At 32.8% G+C, this 26,230-nt stretch overlaps 1 protein-coding gene across 3 annotated transcripts in view; it reads left to right on the top strand.

The window, feature by feature from the left end:
* Window positions 1–26,230, top strand: part of CCDC102B (coiled-coil domain containing 102B) — a 356,597-nt gene that overhangs the window by 298,314 nt on the left and 32,053 nt on the right. For all 3 annotated transcript variants that reach the window (XR_010343607.1, XM_064379033.1, XM_064379034.1), the window contains exon 10: window positions 12,628–12,731. Coding sequence is in view for 2 of the 3 variants with exons in the window: in XM_064379033.1 (XP_064235103.1) it covers window positions 12,628–12,731 (104 nt within the window). In the remaining variant the exon portion in view is untranslated. The remainder of the gene's footprint in view (window positions 1–12,627; window positions 12,732–26,230) is intronic.

Genomic DNA, 26,230 nt, shown 5'->3' with positions numbered 1-26,230 from the left:
ATTACCCTGATAGAAGGTGATGGAAGACAATAAATTAGAGGAGGCTTTATGCATTAATATGAGTACTAACTCTAAGCTTGTAGCACTGGGGGATATTGAGGGACTTGTTAGGTCAGGCTAAATGATCACAATAGCATAATAGCCAGGTCTTTGAGGTAGACCAGATGACAGATTGTGAAAGCCTTGATTATACCTCAGGTATTTTTCCTTGCTCTTAAAACATCCTTAAAATTAATTTAAATGTTGATTTTTTATTGTAAATTTTATAAGATCTTGAAATGTATTTAGAAAATATCAAAATGTTTAAGCAACCAAATGAATAATTAATAATAGTATCACAACCACCTCTATCAGTATTTTAGTGGTATTTTTGTTTTTATTTTCTGTATATAATAAATTTCTTGCCAGAAATGTCATAAATTATTCACAGTATTGTGAGGGTATTTTTGTAAACTTAAATAGCATAAAATGGCACTATGTAATCTTAATAAACATTTTAATGCCTGCAGAATGTTCCATTTTAATGTCTGCAGACTATAATTAAACATAATACTTTCAGTAACCATTTAGGTCAATTTGACTTTTTCATGATCATAATGGAGTATATTTATGCAAAATGTTTGATGTGTTTCTGATATTATTTCTCATAAATTCCAGTACATAATGAATAAAATATGAATATTTTAGGATTTTTGATATGACTTCAATTTAGAAATGGCTTCTAAAATATTCTCCAATTTATATTCCCACCATTCTCATAATTTTGGTATTAACATTTTTCTTGACCAAAAATATATATACCCTCTTTAAAAGATGAATTACACAAACGTAAAGACAAAAATGAAAAGTACCCTAATCCTACCTACCAGTGAACATTTCCACTAACTTTTTACAGTATTTCCTTCCATCCATGTCTATTCAGTCACATATTCTATATCCATCTTTATCCAAGTGTGTTTTTGTGTATAAATACATTTACACCCTGATTTATATATGCTCTCTAGACGTTTATTAATACACACAAGCATTCATGAACACACACTGCCACATCATCTTTGTATTCCTAACAAATACGCATTAAAGGCATCATGTAAAACTTGTTTTAATGGGAAATAGAGGCAATTATTTCTTCAGACATTTCATAAATGCATATCTATGAATCTTAAACATTATTGAGTAGCTCAATGTTTGATTTGGCAATAATTTTTTACTAAATAAATACTAATCTTTTCCTTTCATCAGTTGCTCTTGTCATTAGCAAAGCGCTGGCACATTTTTTATCACCTTTTATCACTGGTTACCAAAGGACCATTCAGACAATGCAGCAGAGGGGTTCCTGTGCTCACTACATTGCAACCATATGTCATCTCCATTGTGAAAATGTCACTTTCTAGATTTTAGATCTAGAGTATCTAATTGAAGATACAAAATTATCTAGAGTATTGCATTGGAGATAGAGAAACGAATTCCTTAGGAAAACATCTATTTATTTTAATGTTAAGATCCTACTCTATGTGCAGTCATAGAGCTTGTTTTTATTAAATCAACATTATGTAGTACATTTTTTTTCCAAAGTTATTTTGTTTCTTGATTATTATTCTAACACAGAGATACTATTATTTATTTTAATTATTTCACTAATTTGAGGCAGGTGTGCATTGTTTCTGTTATTTTGCTATCATAGGTTCCATACTAAAATGGACATCTGTTGTTTATTCTAAGCTTTCTGCATCTCTGAATATTTTCTATCACTATTGGTACCATTAGATATTATTATATTGATGTTTTAGATGGGTTGACATTTTGATTAGATGACTGTACTTATTAATTATATGTGTGGGTTTGGTTACATTATCTAAAGTTTCTTATATACTCTTCAATATTTTGATGTGTTGTAATGTCTCAACGGGCCATAAAATGCATGATTATATACTTGCTCTTCAATTTTATTTAATTGAAATTTAGTTATGGAATTTTTAATTAACTTATTTTTGCCGTTCCTTACTTCTAGTCTCTATTTTGAAGCATTGTTAGCAGTAGAAATGAATCTTTGAGAATTCACTTTTTACACAATTAGTAGAGGAAAACATAGCAATGAATCATCACTATATGACAGTTAATGTAATAGTACAGATTTTTCCTACTGTCTAATTCTAAAATTGTATTAAATATTTCCTTCAAATCCTGAATGAGCCACACTTTACTTTTGCAATTAAATTACATTGCTTAGACTTAATTTTCTTTTCTTCATTTATTCTGTGAGATAAATCTTAGAACTTTTATGAGGAGTAGGACAGACTTATAAGGTATGCTGATATAACTGACCATAAAATGAACTTATCTATTAAATGAGAAATTATATATGTACACTGAAGTTTATTTTTCAACTGCAAAATCTTATAAAAGTTTATCCTTAATATGTTATTATCATTCATCCTTTTAGGTGTATCTGGTGCATTATCCATTTCTCTATTGCTACTAAACCAACATGTTACTTTTATATGAAAGTTCATGAATCAAAATGTATTTCTTATATTTTTATTTTTGAATCCTTGAGGCACATTAAACAAATTACATCTATTTATATTAGATGCAGGGTTTTTTTTTTAAGTGTGATGGCTTTCTCAGTGTTAAATTTGACTCTGTGATGACGGTTTTGATCAATTGATGGTATTAAAATGTCAGTTTAGTCAATAACAAGATCAAGCAATAGGGTTATCGAGATTTCTCATTAACTATCCTCTAGCGATTTGATGGCGATTCTTGAATCAGTTGATTATTTTAGGAATATGCATTCTACCTGCAATCATATCTGTTGGTTTTATCACTCTGTAGTAGAAGTATGTTTGATCAGCAGGGTTTAAAATATATCAAAGATTTGTGGATATTGAAATTGTCTTATTTTTACTTAGATGAATGTGAGAAAATTAGTCTCTGTGTTTTTTGAGATTCGTTGCTATGTTATTAAACTTAAAAAATCTGTTTCTGAGAGGTTAAAGTAAATTAAAAATAAGTGGTATCAGTATCAGTAGCCTCTCTACCATTTAGAATCTAATTCTTTAAACCTGGGTGAGGTAAATTTGAGGATCCACAGAGAGAAAGCTCCAAGCTGGGCTGCAAAAGGGACAGGAAAAGCAAATGCCTGAGCAGTTCCTGCCATTACTGTTGCTATCAGAAAGAGAAGTAGACTGAAGTGTTGGAGTAAAAAGAAATCAAGACCCACAGGAGTATACAAATTCATAAATGTGGAATTAGCTGTTTTATTATTAAGCAAAACAAATGCCTTTGATGCATGCAGGTAAGCAGTCAGAAAGTTGAAGTGTATTTGATCTCTATTATTACAGAATCCAAGCAGCATACTCAGATGCCCTGTTTTTCATAATTCTTTACCAGGTTTATGCTGACATATTGTTATTTATAATTTTTACCAGTTCCTCTTATAGTTACTCTGATAGTTTATCTTGGACATATGGTTAACGTGACCTATACTTATTGGATACAGATTTGCCTGCTATATTATATAACCGTTTCTATCACTCTAGATTACTGCTCCCATGATCTTTTCCTATATTTTTACAAAAGTTTGCTGTTTCATCTTCCTGCTTCCCCTGTAGACCCCTATAAATGATTGGCATGTTTAATGCCTAAAGCCCTTCCATTCAACTTCAAACAAAACCCTAACTCTTTTCTATGCCCCCAGGTTGTTACATGCCTGGAGCCTGACCATTAGAATTTCAGCTTAGGTATCCTTACTTCTCTCTCTCTCTTTTTTTCTTCTGTACTCTAGCTAGCAGTCTATCTGTGATTTTTTTCAAATAACCAACTCCTGGATTCATTGACCTCTTGTATAGTTTTTCATGTCTCAATTGCTCTGATTTTGGTTGTTTCTTGTGTTTCGCTAGCTTTGGGGTCGGTTTGCTCTTGTTTCACTAATTATCCTAGCTGCGCTGCTATTCAGCCCTTCCCACACCGTGGTCGGTTCCTGTTACATCACTGTGTTTATTTTTTCTTTGGTTTTTATCACAAAGTACCCCATTGAGTTTTGGGATTTTTGTTGTTTTTTTCTCTCTCCTTCCTACTACCCCAGTTTGAATGTCAGAACTAAGGCAGCAAGGGCCTCTGTCTTATTCATAGTTGTATTAATTACCATCAGTCATTTGGTATATGACATTTTCTAACCAGATTTGAAAAGAAGGAAGGAAGAAAATAATGGTGGAAAGAAGGAGGAGCAGCATGGAAAAAGTTGCGAAGTTCTCTTTTTCAAAAATCATGTAATAAGAAAAATCTCAGAATAACATTAAAATACATTATTGAATTACATATTAAATACTCAGATTTACAATACAGGAATGAATTTTCACCAAACAAAGCTAGCAGATGAAAAAATTGAAAGAAAGCAAAATTTAAGGAATAACTTAGGCTTTCTAATGGCTAAATCAGCCTATCTCATGCCTCAAAGCTGTCGCTAATATGAAATCACAATTGAAGAAGATTTGGCAACAATATTTCCTCAAACCTGCTCATTTGGTCTTATCTACATGGCTACCACTTTAAAGCTCCCACCATGTCTCACTGCAGTCCCAGCATCCATCTCCTAACAGCTTTACCTGTTCTACTTCTCTCTAACAAAATCATGGTGATCTTTAAAAAGAAACTATATTATCTCAATACTCAGTACCCTGTTCGTCAGTACCCTGAATCCTAAAATCACCTAAGACATGTGTAATTATAACCATTTCTGTCACTCTAGATTACTGTAATTATCTCCACCCTCTTAGACATTGGACCACAGATTTATTGAATTATTTTCAGGGGTTTGAGTGTAAGGAGATTATTCTCAAAAGAAATATGACAAGTACTATTTATGAAAATAAACTTTTGAAAGAGATTTGAAAAGCATAGCTTGAGAATAATATATGTGTGGCAACTATATGCAAATACTGTTTCTATCCCTAATTAAGCCTTAAAGAGTTTTCTTAAAAGTTCCATAATGGCCGGGCGCAGTGGCTCATGCCTGTAATCCCAGCACTTTGAGAGGCCGAGGTGGGCGGATCACAAGGTCCAGAGATTGAGACCATCCTGACCAACATGGTGAAACCCCGTCTCTACTAAAAATACAAAAATTAGCGGGGCATGGTGGCGCGCACCAGTAGCCCAGTTACTCGGGAGGCTGAGGCAGGAGAATTGCTTGAACCCGGGAGGTGGAGGTTGCAGTGAGCTGAGATTGCGCCACTGCACTCCAGCCTGGCATCTGGCGACAAAGTGAGACTCTGTCTCAAAAAAAAAAAAAAAAAAAGTTCCATAATACATCCCAGTTGTTTTCAGATTTTATAAGCACAGCATCATCTGAAGAAAGTGGAAATAAATTGCGTGAGTACTGCCCCTGAGATTTTAGTTCAGAATGTCTGGTAAGGGGTCCATGAAAGTAATTTTTTGAAAACATTCCCAGATACTGCATTTAGTATGTGGTCAGTTAAAAAAAAAAAACAAAATGACAAAACCAAAGCAAAAATGTGTATTACCAACACTACTTTGAAAAAATAATTTACTGGTAAAAATCTATCTCTATAATTGAATGGAAATTTTTCTACCTGTCATAAAGCAAGATATCCTACTGGCTGTAGGATGGAGGTGAAGAGTTTGAGGTTGTGGGATCTAACTGTCTGTTTCAAACCCTAATGAACCATGATTCAACTTCTAATGAACATTGCTTCAAAAACAATTAATTCACACAATATTCTCATTTTGCCACAGTAACTTTGGTTCTTAATCACAGGACTGTTGTGCAAATTAAATGAGTAAAGACCTTGAAAGCATTGAAAACTGTGCCAAAGGCTTGTATGCTCTCAATATTTATTGTCCTCTAAAATGACAAATGCATGTAATAGTTCTCCTGAGAAACCCTGTACATTTGCCAAATTCAGTAAGTATTTTCCCTCTAGAGAAGGCAATATGAAATATTTGCAATGAATAACTCTGAGAAAGACTGATTGAAGGAAGACAGCTATGCTGAGGACCATTATTTCTGTTTTGATATTTATAGAGAGCTTCCTTAAGATTTTAATGGTTATTTATCTCAGCTTTGTGAGATAGTTTAAAATTATTATTTCCTTTTTAAAACTAGGAAACTGAAGCTCATGTGACTTCATGATCTTTTACATATACAAATCAAAGGAACAGTAACAGTTGGGAACCACGTTTGGGATCTCTTACTTAAGTGCCAATGAATCTCTCTATATGGTTGTTTCTGTTTTACTTTGTGTATATTATTACATCAGGCAGCTTGGGCTGCCATAACGAAATATCACAAATTGAGTAGCATAAACAACAGAAATTTATTTTTTTCACATTTTTGGATGCTATAAGTTCAAGATCTCAAAGTACCAGCCAGGTTGGTTTCTCATAAGGCCCCTTTTCTTGGTTTCAGATGGCGCCTTCTTGCTGTGACCTTGCATCGCCTTTTCTTGTTGTGTGTGCACTCTGAAATCTCTTTTTCTTCTTATGTTAATACCAGTCCTACTGGATTAGGACCCCACTCTTACAACTTCATTCGGTCTTAATTACCTTTTTATTCCCAGATACAGTTGCATTGGGATTTAATGCTTCAATATATGAATTTAGGTTGGAGGGAACACAATTCAGTCCCTAAAACATGTATCAATAGTAAATTATTCATGAAACATTTAATATATTAAAACATGACAAATGACAACAAAATATAATGATTATGATAAATGAATCCAAACAAATAAACAAAACTTTTCTAATAAATAAAACATGTAATATACTTAAATTACTAACATATTAATTATCTTCTGTGATAAAATACTCCAAAAATTATAGTTTTAAATGTATTAAAAATATGTTCTTTACTAAATAATTATTAGGCTGTTCATAAATACACATTCTTAAAATAATTTAAAAAAAAAAACAGAAATTACACTGAGGAATCATTTTTAACTGTCCTAAGTACTGGCACTATGATGCCAAATAAGTGTTTTTTTCCCAGTAGGCATTCAGGTGAGAAGATGAAAATGTAAAATAACATGAGTTTCCAGAATAATATTGGTCAAACATTATTATTAGCTTATTACATTTTATATTTTTAATCTGGAACCTATATAGCCAAATGAAAATCTTTCTAAAAATAAATTTTTAATGAGGCATGAATGTTGAACATTCTGTTTTCTCCATAAATATTGGAAATATGAAAGATAATTTCCCAAGAGACCAAAATTAGTTTTTATACCTAGGTTAATGAAATTTTATAAGAACTTTTAAGTAATTATTGGATATAATTGTACTCTAGTAAATGCTTTTTTAAAATTAATAAAATAAAATGTACAACATTACTTGTCAACTGATTTGAATAACTAACTTCAGGTAAAATATAAAGATTAAAATGTACTAGGAACATAATACATTAACAAATACATATTATATTAACAAAGGCAGAAAAAAGCTAAAACTGGAGGAATGTAAAATATCCGTAAACATTTTCTAATTGAAAGTTTATGTATAGAAAATGGAAACTCAGAAAAATGAAATCAACAAAGATATGGGAGTTTGATAAGGGAAAAATTATATGATAAGAAAGTAAACTTGTGCTATCTCTACAAATTGGGAACTCTAGATATCAACAAAATGTGGGTATTACCAAAAAATGTCTAAATGTTTGAAATTCAGAAATAAGACTAAATACTATTTGGGAGTTCATTATGATATACATTAACAAAATGTTCATTCTGTAAGCATAAATAATTGATGAGAAGAGTTTACAGAATAACATTTCTCCATGAGGGTACTAAAAAAAAAATCTTCCCTCCCCCACATCCCTTGGAAAGAGTAACAACTTAAAGCTTTCTAACATTTAAATTGATTTTGTTTTAATAATACTAGTATAGAGATCAGTCAGTTGGGATCTGGTTCATCCTTAGCAGTGGTTTGGCTTCGTATATAGAGGATTGATTTTTCTTGCAATTTGAATAAATACTAAAATTATTCTATAGTGCTGAGGGTCAGCAATCTACTTCAAGGGAAAAGCAAGGTATTTTGTCTCGAAGCTGCACACGTGTAGAAGTTTCCCTAAAATTGTAAAATATTCAGTTGGAACAATAAAGTTGCAGAAAATTACTATGAGAAAGGGAAGAGAATAAAACCACACAAACGTACCCCATGGAGGCCCCAGTAAGGCTAAGAAAACAACTTGGCCACTTAGCAACTAAAACACTTCTTAGCATATTTGATTGGTTAACCTGGAAAAAACACAGTTAGTAGTACTTAAGGAAGATACTTTTTGTTGTTGATTTTTTTTTCCTAAAAAGAGCAGTTCAAAGCCAGGAGCTCTCAGTTTTTTCAGAGTATGTCAGGGTCCACTGCTTAAATTTGTACTGCATTGCATTTCTTTCTTTTCTTTTTTCTTTTTCTTTTTTTTTTTTCTTAGAGAGTCTCACTCTGTCGCCCAGGCTGGAGTGTAGTGGCTCAGTCTCGGCTCACTGCAACCTCCACCTCCTGGGTTCAGGTGATTCTCCTGCCTCAGCCTCCAGAGTAGCTGGGATTAAGGTGCCTGCCACCATGTCTGGCTAATTTTTGTATTTTTAGTAGAGACAGGGTTTCACTATGTTGGCTAGGCTGGTCTCAAACTCCTGACTTCAAGTGATCTGCCAAACTTGGCCTCCCAAAATGTTGAGATTACAAGTGTGAGCCACCTCGCCTGACCTTAAATTTGCATCTCTGAAACCTTGATATTGTCTATAAGCCAAGAGATAAAGGAGCAAATTACAGACAGATTCATACTAATTCAACTCACAATGTTTGCATATAATTTCATTTTGTTAGTATATAGGACAAAATAGCACTTCAATAAGATGAGATACTCATGCTTATCACCCTTGTTGAAAAGTTCTGAAACCTTCTGAATCTATCATTTCTGCTTCATGTTAGTCATCACCTTAGATTAAGTATTGCTCTTTCTATTTTTGCCTTGTGAGATATTCTGCTTTTAAGATGACTTCTGGACTTTAGATATTAAGTACTCATAATGTTAACTTTCCTAGTCATGATAGTGCCTTCACTGTGTAGCCAAGAATCACTTATGATAGCAGTACCCATGATTACATTTCACATTAATTTTCACTGTCCTTCTAAGAAAACAAGTTTAGGTTAGGTAACATATGCTAAATACTTTATATCTAGTACTACATAATGCAATCTGTAAGTATTATCTATTTTAATCCTCATAACAAGTCTATAAGTACAACCATTTTAAAGATTGAGAATATTAGACTCTCTATGGATATGAAACTTGCTGTAAGACACACATGGGAAAACTGTAGTATGAACCCTAATTGGTTTCAAAGCTTAAAGATATATTTCAAAATAAAATTGAGCTTATTTTAAAATAATTACCTTATTTCAATGAGGAAAAGAAAGACTACTTTTTAGAAAATCAAGGAATGTTTAGCTGGATGTTAAGTTTTACTAAAACAAATGTTCAGTTAATAAGAGTATTTATTTACTTATTTTAGAGACAGGGTCTTGCTCTGTGACTCAGGCTGGTATACAGTGCTACAATCATAGCTCACCATAATCCTGAACTCCTGGACCCAAGCCATTTTCCTGCCTCAGCCTACCCAGTAGCTGAGACTACAGGCAAGTACCACCAGGCCTGGCTATTTTTAATTTTTCTTTTAAAAAATGGGGTCTCAGTACATTGTCCAGGCTGGTCTTGAACTTCTGGCCTCAAGTAATCCTTCTGCCTCAGCTTCCCAAAGTGCTGAGATTACAGATGTGAGCCCCTTTTCCTGGTCTAGTAAGACAATTTACTTACTATACACATACAACAAAACTTATAAAATATTTTATTTCATTTTTTGGAAAAATAATTTTTAAATATTACTTTTAATACCATAAGATATAAAATTCCTAAAACTAAATTTAATAAAATTTAAACTCCTAAGAAGACACTTTCCAAAGCTTCTGAGAAAATTATAATATTGAGTTGAGAAACTTTAAGGATGACCTAAGTAAAATTTAAAATACTCTAGGTATTGGGCAAAAACATTAAATATTGAAATAATGTCAAATATACTTAAATTATCCCATAGAATTGATGAACGTCCAGGTTAAATATAATTCTTCATGAAATTTGCTATGCTGTTTTTGAAATTTATAAAGGATATAAATTTCAAGGATAGTCAAGGTATTTCTGATGAAAAACGACTGGGAAAAGAGAGCTTATACTATTGTATGTCAAAAAACTATAGTGATTCAGACAATGTGCAGGACCAAATAAATTATCCAAAAAAGGGTCTGCTATCAGACTTTATGAAAGAAACTTTGTACGTCAAATATATGGAATTTTGACATATGACAGATTTGATATATCAGATCAATTGAGAAAAGTCTATTCAATATTTGCACTTACGTACCTTTCAAAATGTGTTTGCATATTAAAAAAATAAAATTGAATTTCCACCTCATGTCATGTGTAAAATTAACTCCAACTTGATCAAAAATATAAATAAGTGTAAAACATGAACAAATAGGGAAAATACAGAATGTTTTCCTAAAGTTGGACTACAAGTCCCAACTGTAAGAGAAAATATTGATAGATTTCATAATTTAATAAAAATAACTGTGATTAAATCAAAGATCTCTTAAATAAAAAAAACATTGTAAACCTAGCAAAAATACTTGGGACACTTATGACTGACAAAGGAATAGTATTAACATTCTAACGTTAATATATGTAGAAAAAAGGAAATGGACAAATAATAGAATAATGAGCAAGAGGCCTGGATAAACACACAAAATAAAATATTAATCTAATAAAAATATAAAGAGATATTATACATAATTGTTGATCAGGGATTTCAAATGTCACATCAAGTGTTAATGAAATGTGATTAAACTGGATCCTTTCTAATTGTTTTATTGAGTTAAATTAGTAAACAATTTTGGGAGATATTTTGGTATTATCTTGTGAAATTTAATATTACAAAAGTGTAATCTGGTGATTCTACTGCTAGGCATGTCTCGAGAGAAAATTTTTCACAGATGAATCACATCTATATCTATCTATCATCTGTTATTTATGTGTGTGTGTGTGTGTGTGCATGTGTGTGTGTGTCAACAATAGGAATACAATCTGAAAAATAAATCATTAGGTAATTTTGTCTTTGTGTGAATGTCATAGAGTTAGATGGTATAGATGGTATAGCCTACTCCATTATATAGCTCCATTATAATCTTATGGGACCACTACCTTATATGCATCCATTATTAACCAGAAAGTGATTATGTGGTGCACTACTATGTATCTATACAGTTGGCCCTCCATATCCATTGTGGAATCAATCAACTAACCACAAATCAAAAATATTTTTTAAAATTGCATCTGTATTCAACATATACAGATTTTTGTCATTATTCCCTAAGCAATACAGTATAACAACTAGTTATATAGTATTTATATATATTATATACTGTATTAAATATTATAAGTAATCTAGAGATAATTTAAAATATAGAGGAAGATGAGCATAGGTTATCAGCAAATACTATCCCATTTTATATGAGGGACTTGAGCATATGTGGATTTTGAAATCTGCAGAAGGTCTTGGAACAAATCTCCTATGGATACCAAGAGACCCCAGTATACATGAATGCTCAGAGCATCACCAAGCTGGAGACAATGTAAATACTCATGGAAAGGAGGGTAGATGTATATGTTATGGCATATTAATGCAGTCCTATAATACAAGACACAGAGAGTAAATAGAGCACAGATGAGATATCACTACTACAGATGAGTCTTAGCCATTGGATTTAAAAAGGAAGAGTATTACATACAGCATGATATACATTTTTTAATTAAAGCAATTAAAGGAAAATAATATATTTTCAATAATATATAAAAATATATTTCACATATATATGTGTACTTAGCATATATATATATATGTGAATATGTATACACACGTGTATTTTTTTCAAAGCCATGGGAACAAAAAACAAGTTGTACTTCAGTGACTTATAGCTAGGGGAGGCGAGGGTAGAAATAGGGAAGAGCGGCTATATATAAGAAAAGATTTTGTCAAATATTTCAGAGCTCTTTTTGAGGTTTGTTTTATCGGATATGTACATTGACTCTATTATTAAAATAAATGGATATTTTTATTTATTCATGCACATATACAAAAGAAACTCACACATACACTACTGATAAGTTACTGTCACACAAAAATATACCTTGTTTTTAAAGGGTTATTTTATTTCAACTTTTTTTTTCATTAAGGCCATTTCTTATTAAGATGGAGATAGAAAACTATGTCCTATATATAATGAGTCATTATGTTTTTTAATTTAAATTTTATTTTTAAATTGACAAGTAAAAGTTGTACATATTTATGATATACAACATGATGTTTTGCTATGTGTGTACACTGTAGAATAGCTAACCAAGCTACTTAATATATGCACTATCTCACAGTTTTGTGGTGAGAATACTTACAGTCTATTCTCTTAGCAAGTTTTAAGTATATGATAAGATGTTATTTACTGTAGCCACCATGATAGACTATAGAAATAGGAGCCTAACTAAAGCATTTTCTACTTTGCTTTCAGCTTGATGATTCCCTGAATCAGATTCGTAAGCTCCAGAGGTCTCTGGATGAACAGAAAGAAAGAAATGGAAATTTAGAGACTGAACTCAGGCACTTACAAAACCGGTAATTATTTCACAAAATATGCTTAATTAAAGATTAGGGACTTAAATAAGGACATTTATATATCCTTTTCTTCTTTTATATTTTCCTAAATATCAGTCAAAGTATTTTAATTAACTGGAAATATTAATGAAAAAACTTACAGACACTGATACACAAATTAATGGGCTTCTTGACTTCTACTAATTTTTGCCTAACAGATACTACATATTCTGGCAAAGGATTTAATGATATTTAGATATCATTTAAAAACAACTTTGATTCTAAGACGTGTAAATATTTTGAAAGTCAAAAGGAGCTTTTAGAATACTCTTTGCATAAAATCTTAAAGAGTTATAATATCTGCAAGAAAAAGTAAGTTGAAAAACATGCAAGTTGCTGGGTCATTAATAAGAGAACCATTGCCTTTAAGTAAAAGTACTGGTTTGTTTAAGTAATTGGTAAACTTTTATGTATGTGTTTTTTGTCTATGTGGTGGGAATGGCAGACTGTATTAACAAAAATAGGTCATTCTAGATCATTCTAGAGATGTGACAATACATTTCTTATATAATTTTATAAATGATTTCTAATTCTTTGTATAAAACAGAAGTGAGCAGATGAGTCAGTGTTCTGTATTCTAGAGACTGAAAGATTGAACTAAGATTTGTACTCTAAATAAAACAAATATTTGTTTTAAAGTAACAGACAACCTGTGACTGAGGCTAAGACAATGCTATAAGCATCGCTGAGAAACTGAAAGGACTTTTGCCTTTTGTCTGGATAGACATTTCTACAGTATAATCATGGAAGGGCATCAGCATTGCAAAGTAGTATCTAGGTAGAAGTCAGGCCAAAACAAAGCTGTGGTTTCCCTTTGAGTGGTAGGAATAAAGAAATCAGAAAATTGTGGTTATGTGAATATTTCTTTAAAACTTTTGTATACATTATAGTTTATTGCTTCATATTCAAGTTTAGTTTTTAAGGTAAAACGTTATTTTGAACAAAAAGACATATAATTTTTCATAGCTATTTTCAACTGAAGGCAACTTGTAAAACTTAGCTCAGTCAATAACATACTGGTTTTATTCATTCCTCCCCCACCGGCCATTGATTAGTTAAAAAAAAATGAAATCTTACAATTGATTACTGAATAAAGATCACTTTTATCCGATAAATTAATCTCTCATTGTAAAAGGCTTTGTCATTCACTGAGCCTTCACTTTTTCCCTGTTTCTCTCCCTAACGTGGGGAATTGTATGACTAATAGGAAGTCAGCACTGGGGAGCAAAGAGGGCGGCCCTTCAAGTGCGCACTGGTCAGTGTTTGCTAGGCTGTGTAGTAGTGAAATCCATTTTGTCACTGGGTACAGCTGGGTTTTGATGCTGAAATGTGAACTTCCTTCTCTTTGCTTAGCACTTCTCCTGTTGAACTGGCTCCATCTCAGCCCTCTCTGGTATGGCCTCCCTCCTCTACCCCTGTCATATCCCCTATCAACCAACTGACTGAGGAATTCACCCAGGTGGAGCCTTCAGAGTGGCCCCCACGTCAAGCTCTCTTCTCAGTCACAATTCTATATGAGAACCAAATAGAGCCTGGAAAAGCTAAATATTAGGGTTCCTCTTGCCTGACCATGTTTCTCGGCTTTTCTGTGGCTGTTCCCCAAGTGTGCGGGGCAAGTGGCGAGGCATCTTCCTCTCAAGATCCCAAATGCAAGTGAAAAACAAATCTCCCCGCCGCCATCCCTTAACATTAGACTTCTGTGGTTTCTGGCATGCAACCAATCTCTAGATAAAAGCACATAAAAAGGAAATTGGGGTGCTTTTCTGAAAAGTTTGCTTTTCTGACAATCTCAGAACCCAAGAGGAATTTACACTCTCACATTATAGCATGTTCTCTTTTCTATTCTAGAGTTCAACTATTATGGTAGGCAAATGAGGCATCTCCTCAGTGATCTCAGTATAGACTTATATTGATTTAAATCAAAATACTGAAAATACTCTATTTTCTCCATATCCAAGAGAAACAGGTACACATTCTTTAAAGATTAGTGTAGAATTAACTCACATATGTATGTGTGTGTATGTGTGTGTGTATATATATATACACACACACACATATATATGTATATAGCACATTATCCTCCAAAATGCAAAGGCCTTCAGTGCTTGGCCTTGCCTCACCCGTGCCATGTTGTTAGTGATAAAAAGATCGCCTGTTATTGGTGTGGGAAATGAAATAATCTCCACAGAATTCTTGTCTTGGTAATTGTGCGACTTTCCTTACTATGACTCAACTTTGGGTACATCACACCATTGGAGTAGGGTGCATGAGAATCATTATTTCTAATTTTAATACGTGTTTATCTTGCTAACATGATTTATTTCTAAAGAACACATATGATTTTTTTTTACTTTGGATTCAGGGGTCCATGTGCAGGGTTGTTATATGGGCATATTGTATGATGCTGATGTTTGTGGTATGGATAATCACATTACCAAGGTAATGAGCATGGTACCCAATAGGGAGTTTTTCAGCACACCCCCCATGACTAGTACACAGTGTCTATCATTTCCATCTTTGTGTCCATGCATACTCAATGTTTAGCTATCACCTGTAAGTGAGAGCATGCAGTATTTGGTTTTCTGTTCCTGCATTAATTCACTTAGGATAATGGCCTCCAGTTCTATCCATATTGCTGCAAGGAACATGATTTTGTTCTTTTTTATGGCTGCGTAGCATTCCTTGGCATATATGTGCCACATTTTCTTTATCCAACCCACTGCTGATGGGCATCTAGGTTTTTTACATGTCTTTATTACTGGAAATGGTGCTTTGATGAACATACAGGTGCATGTGTCTTTTTGGTAGAATGAATTCTTAACAAAGTAGATTCAGTAGAAAACTGAATCTAGCAGCACATTAAAAAGTTAATTTACCACAATAAAGTAGGCTTTATTCCTGGGATACAGGGTTGGTTCAACAAATGCAAATCAATAAATGTGATTCACCACATAAACAGAATCAAAAAAAAAAGTCATATGATCACCTCAACAGAAGCAGAAAAAGAAGCATCAAAGAAATATACCTCACAATAATAAGAGCCACCTATGACAAACCCACAGCCAACATAATATGGACTGGGCCAAAGCTGGGCCATTCTCCTTGAGAACTGGAAAAAAACAAGGATGCCTACTGTCACCACGTTTATTCAGCATGATGCTGGAAGTCCTACTCAGAGGAATCGGGCAAAAGAAAGAAAGAAAAGGCATTCATATAGGGAAAGATGAAGTCAAGTTTTCTCTCTTTGCTGATGATATAATTCTATACCTAGAAAACCCTAAAGACTTCAGTGAAAGAATTCTAGAACTAATAAATGACTTCAGTAAAGTCATTTTGTACATTGATTTTGTACACAAAATCAATGTACAAAATTCAGTAGCATTTCTATCCACCAATAGTTTTCTAGCCAAGAATCAGATCAACAACACAATCCCATTTAAAGCAGCCACACAGAAAAAAGGAACTACCTAGGAATCCATTTAATTAAGGAGGTAAAAGACCTCCATGAGGAGAATGACAAAACACTGCTAAAAAAAGAAAGAAGGAAAAAACAGAGATGACACAAATAAATGGAAAAATATTCCATTTTTCTCCCCATTATATGTTTTTGCAAAGTTAGTACTATTTTCTGAAATCACCTCTAAATATATGATCTCTATTATCTTTAAGTGAAGGCAAAATTTTACGTTTTTTATAGACATAACTAACGCAGAAGCATATGAAAATTTCTACTTTCACTGAATACAGTTCTGTTAAAAAGAGTAATTTTCTGTGATGTGCTTAATACTTTTATTCACTATATTTATCAAATAAATTAATAAACAATAAAGAGACTTTTTTTCAAAAGGAAACTCTACCAGACCCATATAATTACTTTTGACAATCATGGCTTGGAAAGGTTAAATAGGAAAACAATTTCTATATTGAATATAATAATGTTCTTATTTTGATCTTATAAAAGTCTATTTAAGAGAGGAACATAGCTCATAGTTGAATGTACTCTATTAGGAAACAATAATACTAAGTCCAGTTTGAACTATAATTATCACAGTGAGGCGCCAGTCCATGGAAACAAGTAATGCTGGAAAGAGATTTGTCCTACATAAGCTATTCAGTAGCCCCATTGACAACCTGGAGAAAGAAACAGAGAAATAGAAAATCTGTAATTCTAAGTTATTTTGTGTCAGACCGTAAAGAGAAATTAAAAATGATCCTAGATGAAAAGAATGTAATTTATTTTAAAAAATTGAGGAATAACTCATATAATAAAATCTAATGGTATAAGAAAAGATGTTGAAGCTCAAGAATAATATTACCAGTGTCATAAACTAGGAAAGTATTATAATAAAATGAGATTATTTTTGTAATAATTTCAGAAAAGCCCTTTTTAAGCAAACACAAATCTCAGAAACTATAAACTATGTGGTATTTGAACTTATAGAGTTTTATAATGTATTTTATTTTATTCAGAGTCTCGTTTCCCAAGGGCACTACTCTTGTATACATTAAATCCTTCTCCTGCTGCTACTTATCCTCAAGTTCTATATAGGCTTTCCCTACTATCCATGTTCTATTATCTCTTGAGAACTCATTGCATCTGATGAACTTTTACACCAACACAACTTTCACCACTCTTCTATCTCATCATGCCAATATAGTTTATACTAAATTTTTAGTTAAATAGTTACATTTCATTGAGAATGTTAACATTGTTTACTGCAGAGCCTCATAGTGTACTATAATTAAATGTTCTGTCATTTACCTTTTTAATTATTTTTTTCTGTTTGAACTTAATCATTGCCTATATCTGGTTGCATGACTTTCTATGTATATGTATTTTTTTCCTGCTGAATACTTTTATTACTAAAGAAATTAATTCAAAATGAACAGTTTTTCCTAAAAATCCATTATAATCAGGAGTAATTTCTGTTTGAACAGCTCTATTGTCTCGGGATCACGACTTACCAATATTTCTAAACTCCTATCCTTATATTTTGTGCTTAATGACCTCTTTGTTACAGTATATCATCAGCAATTTCAACAAAATGATGTCATGCCAGGTAAATCTTTTAGGTTTTTAAATTATTATTTCAATTTGAGCTCTTTCTAGTTCTCTCTTTATAATAGCATATTCTTGTTTTATGACTCCGGTGTCCTTTTTAGCCTCTTTGAAGATAACTAAATATTACTTTTATGTTATTCTCTGTGTTTTCTATTTCCTCCCAATCATAATTTTCTTGTTTCTTGGTTTTAACCTTTACCATTCTCAAGCTTTTGATTTACACTTGGATGAATCTCAACTTTCTCTATTGCTCTCATCTCTTGCTTGCTTTATTTCTAGGCATTTTTAGTCAGCCTTTTTTTTCTTAAATACTTTGGGATTATTGGATACTTCTTTATTTCTTTACAGAAGTTTTTAGCTTAACTCTTTATCCTCTCAAACAATCTCAGAATTCAGCAAGTAACTCATGAGGAAAGCTGGCCCTCAAGTCTCAAGGTATCATTCCAGCTCACCATCACCTCTTTTCTACAGATTATAAGTGGGTTTAGTGTTAAGTTAATCTGAGCATTTATCTTTTATAAAAAGAATTTAGAATATTAATAATAATGTCATACATATAAAAGAAATATATGCTTTATTTTATGGCTTTAACTTTCTTGATGTTTTCCTTGCATTCTGTGTTTTCTGTAAGGATTGTGCTATGCAGTACTGCTTTTATATATTACCCTCTGCTCTTGGTTTGGAATTTATACATTTTGATTTATGAATCTTGATTATTTCTACTAAAAGTTATTTAATATATTTTTAAAATCTTGAATCTCTTAATTAGAGATTTGTAATTAAGGTCAAGCATTAAATTACATTTTAAATATTTTCCTCTATGAAGAATTATTTATCTTACCATTTGCCTGTGTTCTTCTTGCCCTTCTAAGTTTGCATGGATTAAAATATATGAACTGGAGATAAAAGCTCATATTGTTATTAAATACATTTTATTAGTTTACCTTGATTTTCAGTTTGTAACTATTATGCTTTACTTTTAAATTAATAAATATTTTTTACATTTATGAATAATCAACCTATATCATGATTTCCAGATTCTTAAATCCTCAAATTATGTCATTTTTTAGATTACTGAAGCCTATTTGTGTGTATATATGTTTAAACTTTTAGTAAAAATCATATTCCCAATTCATGTTTATTAATTTATTTACTAGGGATTAGACCAAGATTAGCATCTTTCCTTTTTGACCATATATATTTTTAAGATGTATTTGATATTAACAATTTTTAAATGAAGCATATTAAATATTTTTATTTGAATTCTTAATTTTTTAAAAAAATTATTGACATTTTAATCTAGCTCTTCCTATAGTTGACCTCTTTATTTTGGTTCTTTTATCAGTAATCTAGAATAATATATTAGTAATTTTCACCCAGATGGATAGGCAGTTACCATTCCTTTCATAAGTGAAGAACTGCCTGGATTGCATGGAATTCTAGGTTCACAAAATATTACCATCAATGAACATCATTCCACTATCTTAGTGTTAAGGAAGAAATATTCGTCATCAGTTTTCCCATTGAAAGTATCATTTTTATGCCAAATTACTAAAAATTATTTATACTTATGTTTGAAAGGGAGCAGAATATATCTTTATAAATATGTAGCTAATAAATTTAATGTAATTGTGAAAAGTGCATTTGATTTATATGTTCAAATCTTTCCATTTTTCTAAAAAAATATTTTTAAATACAATATAACATCTTATGTTTTTTTTTTATGTTTTCCTTCTATTTCTTGATCATCAATTATTCCTTCAGAAGGGCTAAATATATCTGCCATCACTTTTTGTTTGGTATATCAATTATATTCTTCTTAAGCATTTTAAACTCAGGTTGCATTTTCCCTCTAAGTTCTAGGAAAACTTTTAAAGTTTGTTAAATCTTTATTGTTACTAGTATTCTGTACTCAAAAAAAAAATTTAAAATATGTTTTATGGGTTTCCTTATATCTTTTTCTTGTATTAGACAACTCTTTTCTTTCACTTTCATCATTAACTAAACATACACTCTCCCTATAACATCCCAGGCCTCCCTTATAAATGTCATTTCACATTGGATCTTAGGTGATGCCTGACAGAATTAAACACGTACACACACAAGATCCAAATTTAAATTTTCTTCAAATGATTACTTTATGCTGAACCTTAACAATATTATATCCTTTCTTTTTCTAATACGTTATTTGTCTTTGAGCAAGTGTTCTTGATTTTTATTTTTAATTTCTGTTAACTGTTTTGGCTTCTTTCCCCCCTTGTATGAGGAGATATTTATTCAGGTCAAATTACATACATTATAATACATCAATTAAAATTTGTTTTAGTACTCATCATCTGTGATATAAATGGAATAGAGAAAATATGATAAGCTTAAACATATAACAAACATGAGAGTTTCCTTGACAACTTAGACAACGGGTCACAGAAATTGGGGATGAGAATATAATTGTTCCAGCTGTTGGTATTAAAGCAGTGGGATCTGTGTAGCAAATTGGTTGCACCATTTTTGCCATCTTTGAAAGGTCTCTGATATTCTTCTTTTAAAATACCCTCTAAACTTTGCAAAAGCTGAAAGCACTTCAGCAGCACTGGAAACTATCAGGCTGCAACGTTTTTGGTGTAAATAGAGCACAGGGTTACTATCAGAAAGCGGCAGAACCCATGTGCCCAACTCAGCACCATGTGGTCTCTGGTTTTCTCCTCTCTCAGTCTATTCCACAGAAGTCCCTCCTTTGTCTGCTTTCTGTCCTACTTTTAGTTTGCCTTTGCCCTTCATCTCAGAAGAATATGCCTCATTTTGGTTGACAGCTTTTATATCACCACATGAATGGTTTCCATTTTCCACCTTTGCTCTCTCTCCCTTTCTGCCAAAATAATTCTCTTCTCCTGTCCTAACAGGAACTCTTGGCAAGAAAGAAAAAGAATATGAACTACTTGAGGATATACAGCATAAATAGTTGAGTTCAGGCCCTATGTGTTAAAGGTTTTCTACTTGGCTTTGATTGTGGTATGCTTTGTACCAAAATTTCTATATTATTTTATAATCATCCAAGTTCAGTATTTTGAGTATTTTATGGCCATAAATGTATAAATATTATGCAAAGACAGCTGCTAACTGGCTTTTTGATGGTTTGTGGTCTAGAATTGTGTGGTGGTTGTTATAGATCAATTAATTGTTACTTGGGATTTGATATTCTGCCTTTCCAGTATCGAATACTTTATAATAAAAGAGTCATAAATTATTTTTAAAACAAATGCAGAACAATTTTTCAACGTGCAGAATATGTTCTTATTTCTAAGACTTTCACCATGGCTTCAATAGTGGATTAGATCTGTAGATTTGCACTACTGAAGAATATTAAGAGTTCTCTGAGAAGGAACTGACTAAAAAAATTCATTATCTTTTCTATTCAGTTTCCAGCATTGAAAATTAAAGTTTTGAACAGCACTGTGCAATAGATATATTTGAGCCATAGATATGAGCCACATTTAGAAAGAACAAAAGAGCTGATGAAATGAACATTCAGGTGCATAACTTGAGAATGTATTTATTTCAATATTTGAAGCTTTATTTCATTTACTTCTGTTTTTCAGAGTTTGATCCGAGGCCAAATCTCTATTTTTTATTTCATTGATAACTGTCTTTAATTTAATTTTTTGAGGTTGGTTTGTTAATTTTATTTCTTTATTCTTCAGTTAGAAGCTTAGATACTAAAGATAAGTAAGATTAGACTTGCTTTATAGCATAACATATTCAGTTTTTGTCAGTGTTCACTTTAATCTTGAGAAAAATGTATATTTTGCAGTTGATGCAGTTTTTTATTAGTGTTGTTCAAATCTTTTGCATCTGTATTAATTTTTTCTCTGTTCAATTTCTTTCTCATATACTAAGAGAAGTATGTTTAAATTTCCAACTATAATTTGGGATCTATCTTTTACCTTTGATATTTCCATCAAATTTTAATTTTTATATCTTGAGACTGTATAATTAGGAGAATTTTGTGTTAAAATTATCTTTTTATTGAATTTCTTCTTTTGTCATTATTAAATAACCTACTTCATTCCACAATACCCTTTTGTCCCAAGTCTATTTTTATTGATATTAATCAATTTTGTGTTTAGTGTTTGAAAAAATTATAGTTCATCTTCAGATACCAACCTTTTGTTGTATCCAAGTGAAGTAGAAGGAAACCGCCATGCTCTGAGTTCCAAATTAAGAGTCCTTTATTCATTAGCCAGCAACTGAGAGATGGCTAAGGCTCAAAATTCTCTCGGCCCCAAGGAAGGGGTTTGATTTGCCTTTATACCTTGATGTAGGTAGGGGAGGGGAAGCCTAGTGAAGTGGAATTTTACAGAAGTGGAACAAGTAAGTTAGATAAGGAAGCTGGTAACCGGGGGCAGGAAGTTCCCAGGATTGTGGGTTGCTATATTTCCATACAGTCATCAAGGGGGGTAGCAGGGGGAACTTTCCATACAATCAATCACCAAGGAAGGTATTCACAATAGCAGGTAGACTTGCCAAGCAGGATGTGGTTACAGTGGTTACAGGTACTGTGAACAGTGTGAACCACTCTTTTTATTTTTTTATTTTATTTATTTATTTATTTTTCAATTTTTTTATTGCATTTTAGGTTTTGGAGTACATGTGAAGAACATGCAAGATTGTTGCATAGGTACACACGTGGCAGTGTGATGTGCTGCCTTCCTCCCCATCACCTATATCTAGCATTTCTCCCCATGCTGTCTCTCCCCAACTCCCCACCCCCTGCTGTCCCTCCCCTATTTCCCCCCTACAGACCCCAGTGTGTGATGCTCCCCTCCCTGCGTCCATGTGTTCTCATTGTTCAATACCCACCTATGAGTGAGAACATGTGGTGTTTGCTTTTCTGTTCTTGTGTCAGTTTGCTGAGAATGATGGTTTCCAGGTTCATCCATGTCCCTACAAAGGACACGAACTCATCGTTTTTGATGGCTGCATAGTATTCCATGGTGTATATGTGCCACATTTTCCCTGTCCAGTCTATCATCCATGGGCATTTGGGTTAGTTCCAGGTCCTTGCTATTGTAAACAGTGCTGCAGTGAAAATTCGTGTGCATGTGTCCTTATAGTAGAACAATTTATAATCCTTTGGATATATACCCAGTAATGAGATTGCTGGGTCAAATGGAATTTCTATGTCTAGGTCCTTGAGGAATCGCCACACTGTCTTCCACAATGGTTGAACTAATTTACACTCCCACCAACAGTGTAAAAGTGTTCCTATTTCTCCGCATCCTCTCCCGTATTTGTTGTCTCCAGATTTTTTAATGATCGCCATTCTAACTGGCATGAGGTGGTATCTCAATGTAGTTTTGATTTGCATTTCTCTAATGACCAGTGATGATGAGCATTTTTTCATATGTTTGTTGGCCTCATGTATGCCTTCTTTTGTAAAGTGTCTCTTCATGTCCTTTGCCCACTTTGAATGGGCTTGTTTGTTTTTTTCTTGTAAATCAAAGCTTTGAGTGCAGCCTGACCCAGTAATGCACCTGTGGGGGCTGAGGCAGGGAGGGAGAAGCTAAGCTGGAGCTTACTGCTGAGATGGAGTCAGTTAGGCTAACACAAACTAGGTTATTACGCTTTCTTTATATTTAAAGTCATTCATTGTTTTAAATATTTTTCTTTCACTAGGATTGTTTAATTATTTTACATTTAATACAGTTACAGATGTACTTGTGTTTATTTCTGCCAAGTGAAATATATTTTTATTTGTCATTTTATCTTTTGTCCCTCCTTTCTTGTCTTTTCAAAAATACTAATTAATTAGCTTTTATTGTTCCCCAAAACTCCTCTATTAGCTTTTTATTTCTTTATTTAATTTGGTTTCAGCAGTTTATCTGTGATATAGCTAGATTTTATTTTCTCTGCATTTATTCTAGTTGAGTTTGCTAAGCGTCTTGAGCCTTTAAGCTGCTCCCTTTAATAGATTTAGAAAATCCTCATCCATTATTTCTATTATGTCTTAATCTCAGTTTTTTTCTTTCTGGGATTCTAATTTTAATTCATTAACCATCCCCATCACCCCCAATGCTCTGTTCTTTTATTATGGTTGCCTTTATTTTTATTATTATTTCTTAATTTTTTATTTATAAAAATAAATTTTATCATATATAATAAAGTACTTATTATTATATATAATAAATATTGTACTATTTTTATTAATTTTTTTATTATTCCTTATCATTATTATTTCTGTGTCAGTATTGGTATTTTATCATTGATCTTTTATTATGTTCCAAATGATAATCCTGTCTTCTATGAAACTCATAAAAGTTCTTAATTTCATATATTATATTTTACATTTCTAAAGTTTCCAATTGATATTTTTACATATATTCTAATTTTTTTCTTGAAATATACTTCACCTGTTTATCCAGCATAATTATGTTTTTCGATATATTCTACAATATATAAATCTGGTCTACTGTGAAATCCTTTTCTAAAGCTCCAACATCTGGATTTTCTCTGCATCTGTTTGCATTGATAGGTTTGTTCTGATTATCAGTCATTTATGCATAATTTTTAGCATTATAATTTTTTTTTTTTTTTTTTTTTTTTTTTTTTTTTTTTTTCTTTGAGACGGAGTTTCGCTCGTTACCCATGCTGGAGTGCAATGGCGCGATCTCGGCTCACTGCAACCTCCGCCTCCTGGGTTCAGGCAATTCTCCTGCCTCAGCCTCCTGAGTAGCTGGGATTACAGGCACGCGCCACCATGCCCAGCTAGTTTTTGTATTTTTAGTAGAGACGGGGTTTCACCATGTTGACCAGGATGGTCTCGATCTCTTGACCTCGTGATCCACCCGCCTCGGCCTCCCAAAGTGCTGGGATTACGCATTATAATTTTTAAGTTTATGCTGGACATTATATGCTATGATACAGAAACTCTGCATTATGTTTTCATCCTCCAAGACCATTAGATTCTGTTCTATTAAGCTATTAAGAGAGGATCACCCTTTTTTCTGTCGATGCTTGGTTTTAAGCCATTTTAGCACAGGTCTACTTTAACTTATCCCCGTATTGAAAGAGAGCACTTACTACTAAGACATGCTTTTACTCCTGGGAATGGTGTTTCTGGCATCTCAACTGAAGCCTAATGTGTGCACCCAGGTCTCTCTACTATGGTTTGGAAGGGACTTCAACATTTCCTCAGTACTGTGCCACCTCTGGAAACTCAGCTCATAGCTTCTCTGCATCTGTTTTCTGCTTGACCTCTTAGCATCTTGTCCTGCACATGGTCAGCTGAGAAATTGTCACAGGCCCTCAGCAACATTTTATGCAGATGCATGGAGGACTTCTTGGCACTTTCCTCCTCTTTGATACTCTGTCATCAAAATCCCAACCACTTTCACAGCCCCAGACTCTGACCTCTGATTTCTCCTCCCACTCATATTGAGACCTTTGCTCTCTGTCTGGCTCTCTTTTTCTGTGAAGCAATTTGAAAAATTCCCCTAGTGAAAAATCCAGGGTTAATGTAAGTCTTACTTCATGTGCTTCCCTTTTCTTAAATATCATGGGAGGGGGTGATGCATTCAAACATGTTTTTAAATCTCTTAGAATACTTTTTGGTCCAAGTTTATAATTGTTTACACTTGGTGGATAAGTTTGGTATCAGCTACTTTGTTAATTCAGAAACTAGTAAGTTTTTGACATCTGTTTCTGCTACTCCCTAATAAATCTGAAAATTTGATTAAATCTCCTATGTTTAAACTTACTTTCTGCCTTTTTATTATTTCTTTGGTCTAAATTATTATGATCTCTTTCCTGGATTCCTACAATAGCTTTAATTTAACCTCCACTTCCAGGACATACTCAACACTAAACAGTTGTCTTCTAGAAACACAATTGATTGATTGATTGATTGATTGAGATATGGTCTCACTTGGTCACCCTGGCTGGAGTGCAATGGTACAATCTTGGCTCACTGCAATCTCCACATTCCAGGTTCAGGTGATTCTCCCATCTCAGCCTCCCAAGTAGCTGGGATTACAGGTGCACACCACCATACCCAGCTAATTTTTATATTTTTGGTAGAGATGGGGTTTCACCATATTGGCCAGGCTGGCCTCAAATTCCTGGCCTCAAGTGATTCACTTGCCTTCGCCTCCCAAAGTGCTGGGATTACAGGTGTGAGGTACTGCACCTGGCCACAATTTTGTCACTCTCCAAATGAAAACTACTCAATAGCTTTTCTTTAAACTTGGAATAAATCTTTGAACTCCTTACATTGACCTATAAAATTTAGGCTGATGTAAGCCTTCTAAATGCTTTTCTATGCACTCTCTGTCCCTGCTCTGTGCTTCAGTAGCATTGATTTTTTTTTAATTTCCTGAACCTGCAAAGCTTTGCCCACAGCAAT

This window comes from Aotus nancymaae, unplaced genomic scaffold (genome assembly GCF_030222135.1).
Source record: "Aotus nancymaae isolate 86718 unplaced genomic scaffold, 86718_ANA_hifiasm-v0.15.2.pri h1tg000020l, whole genome shotgun sequence".
Taxonomy (NCBI): Eukaryota; Metazoa; Chordata; class Mammalia; order Primates; family Aotidae; genus Aotus; species Aotus nancymaae.
The sequence above is the reverse complement of the archived record's forward strand: the minus strand, read 5'-3'. Positions and strand labels throughout refer to the sequence as shown.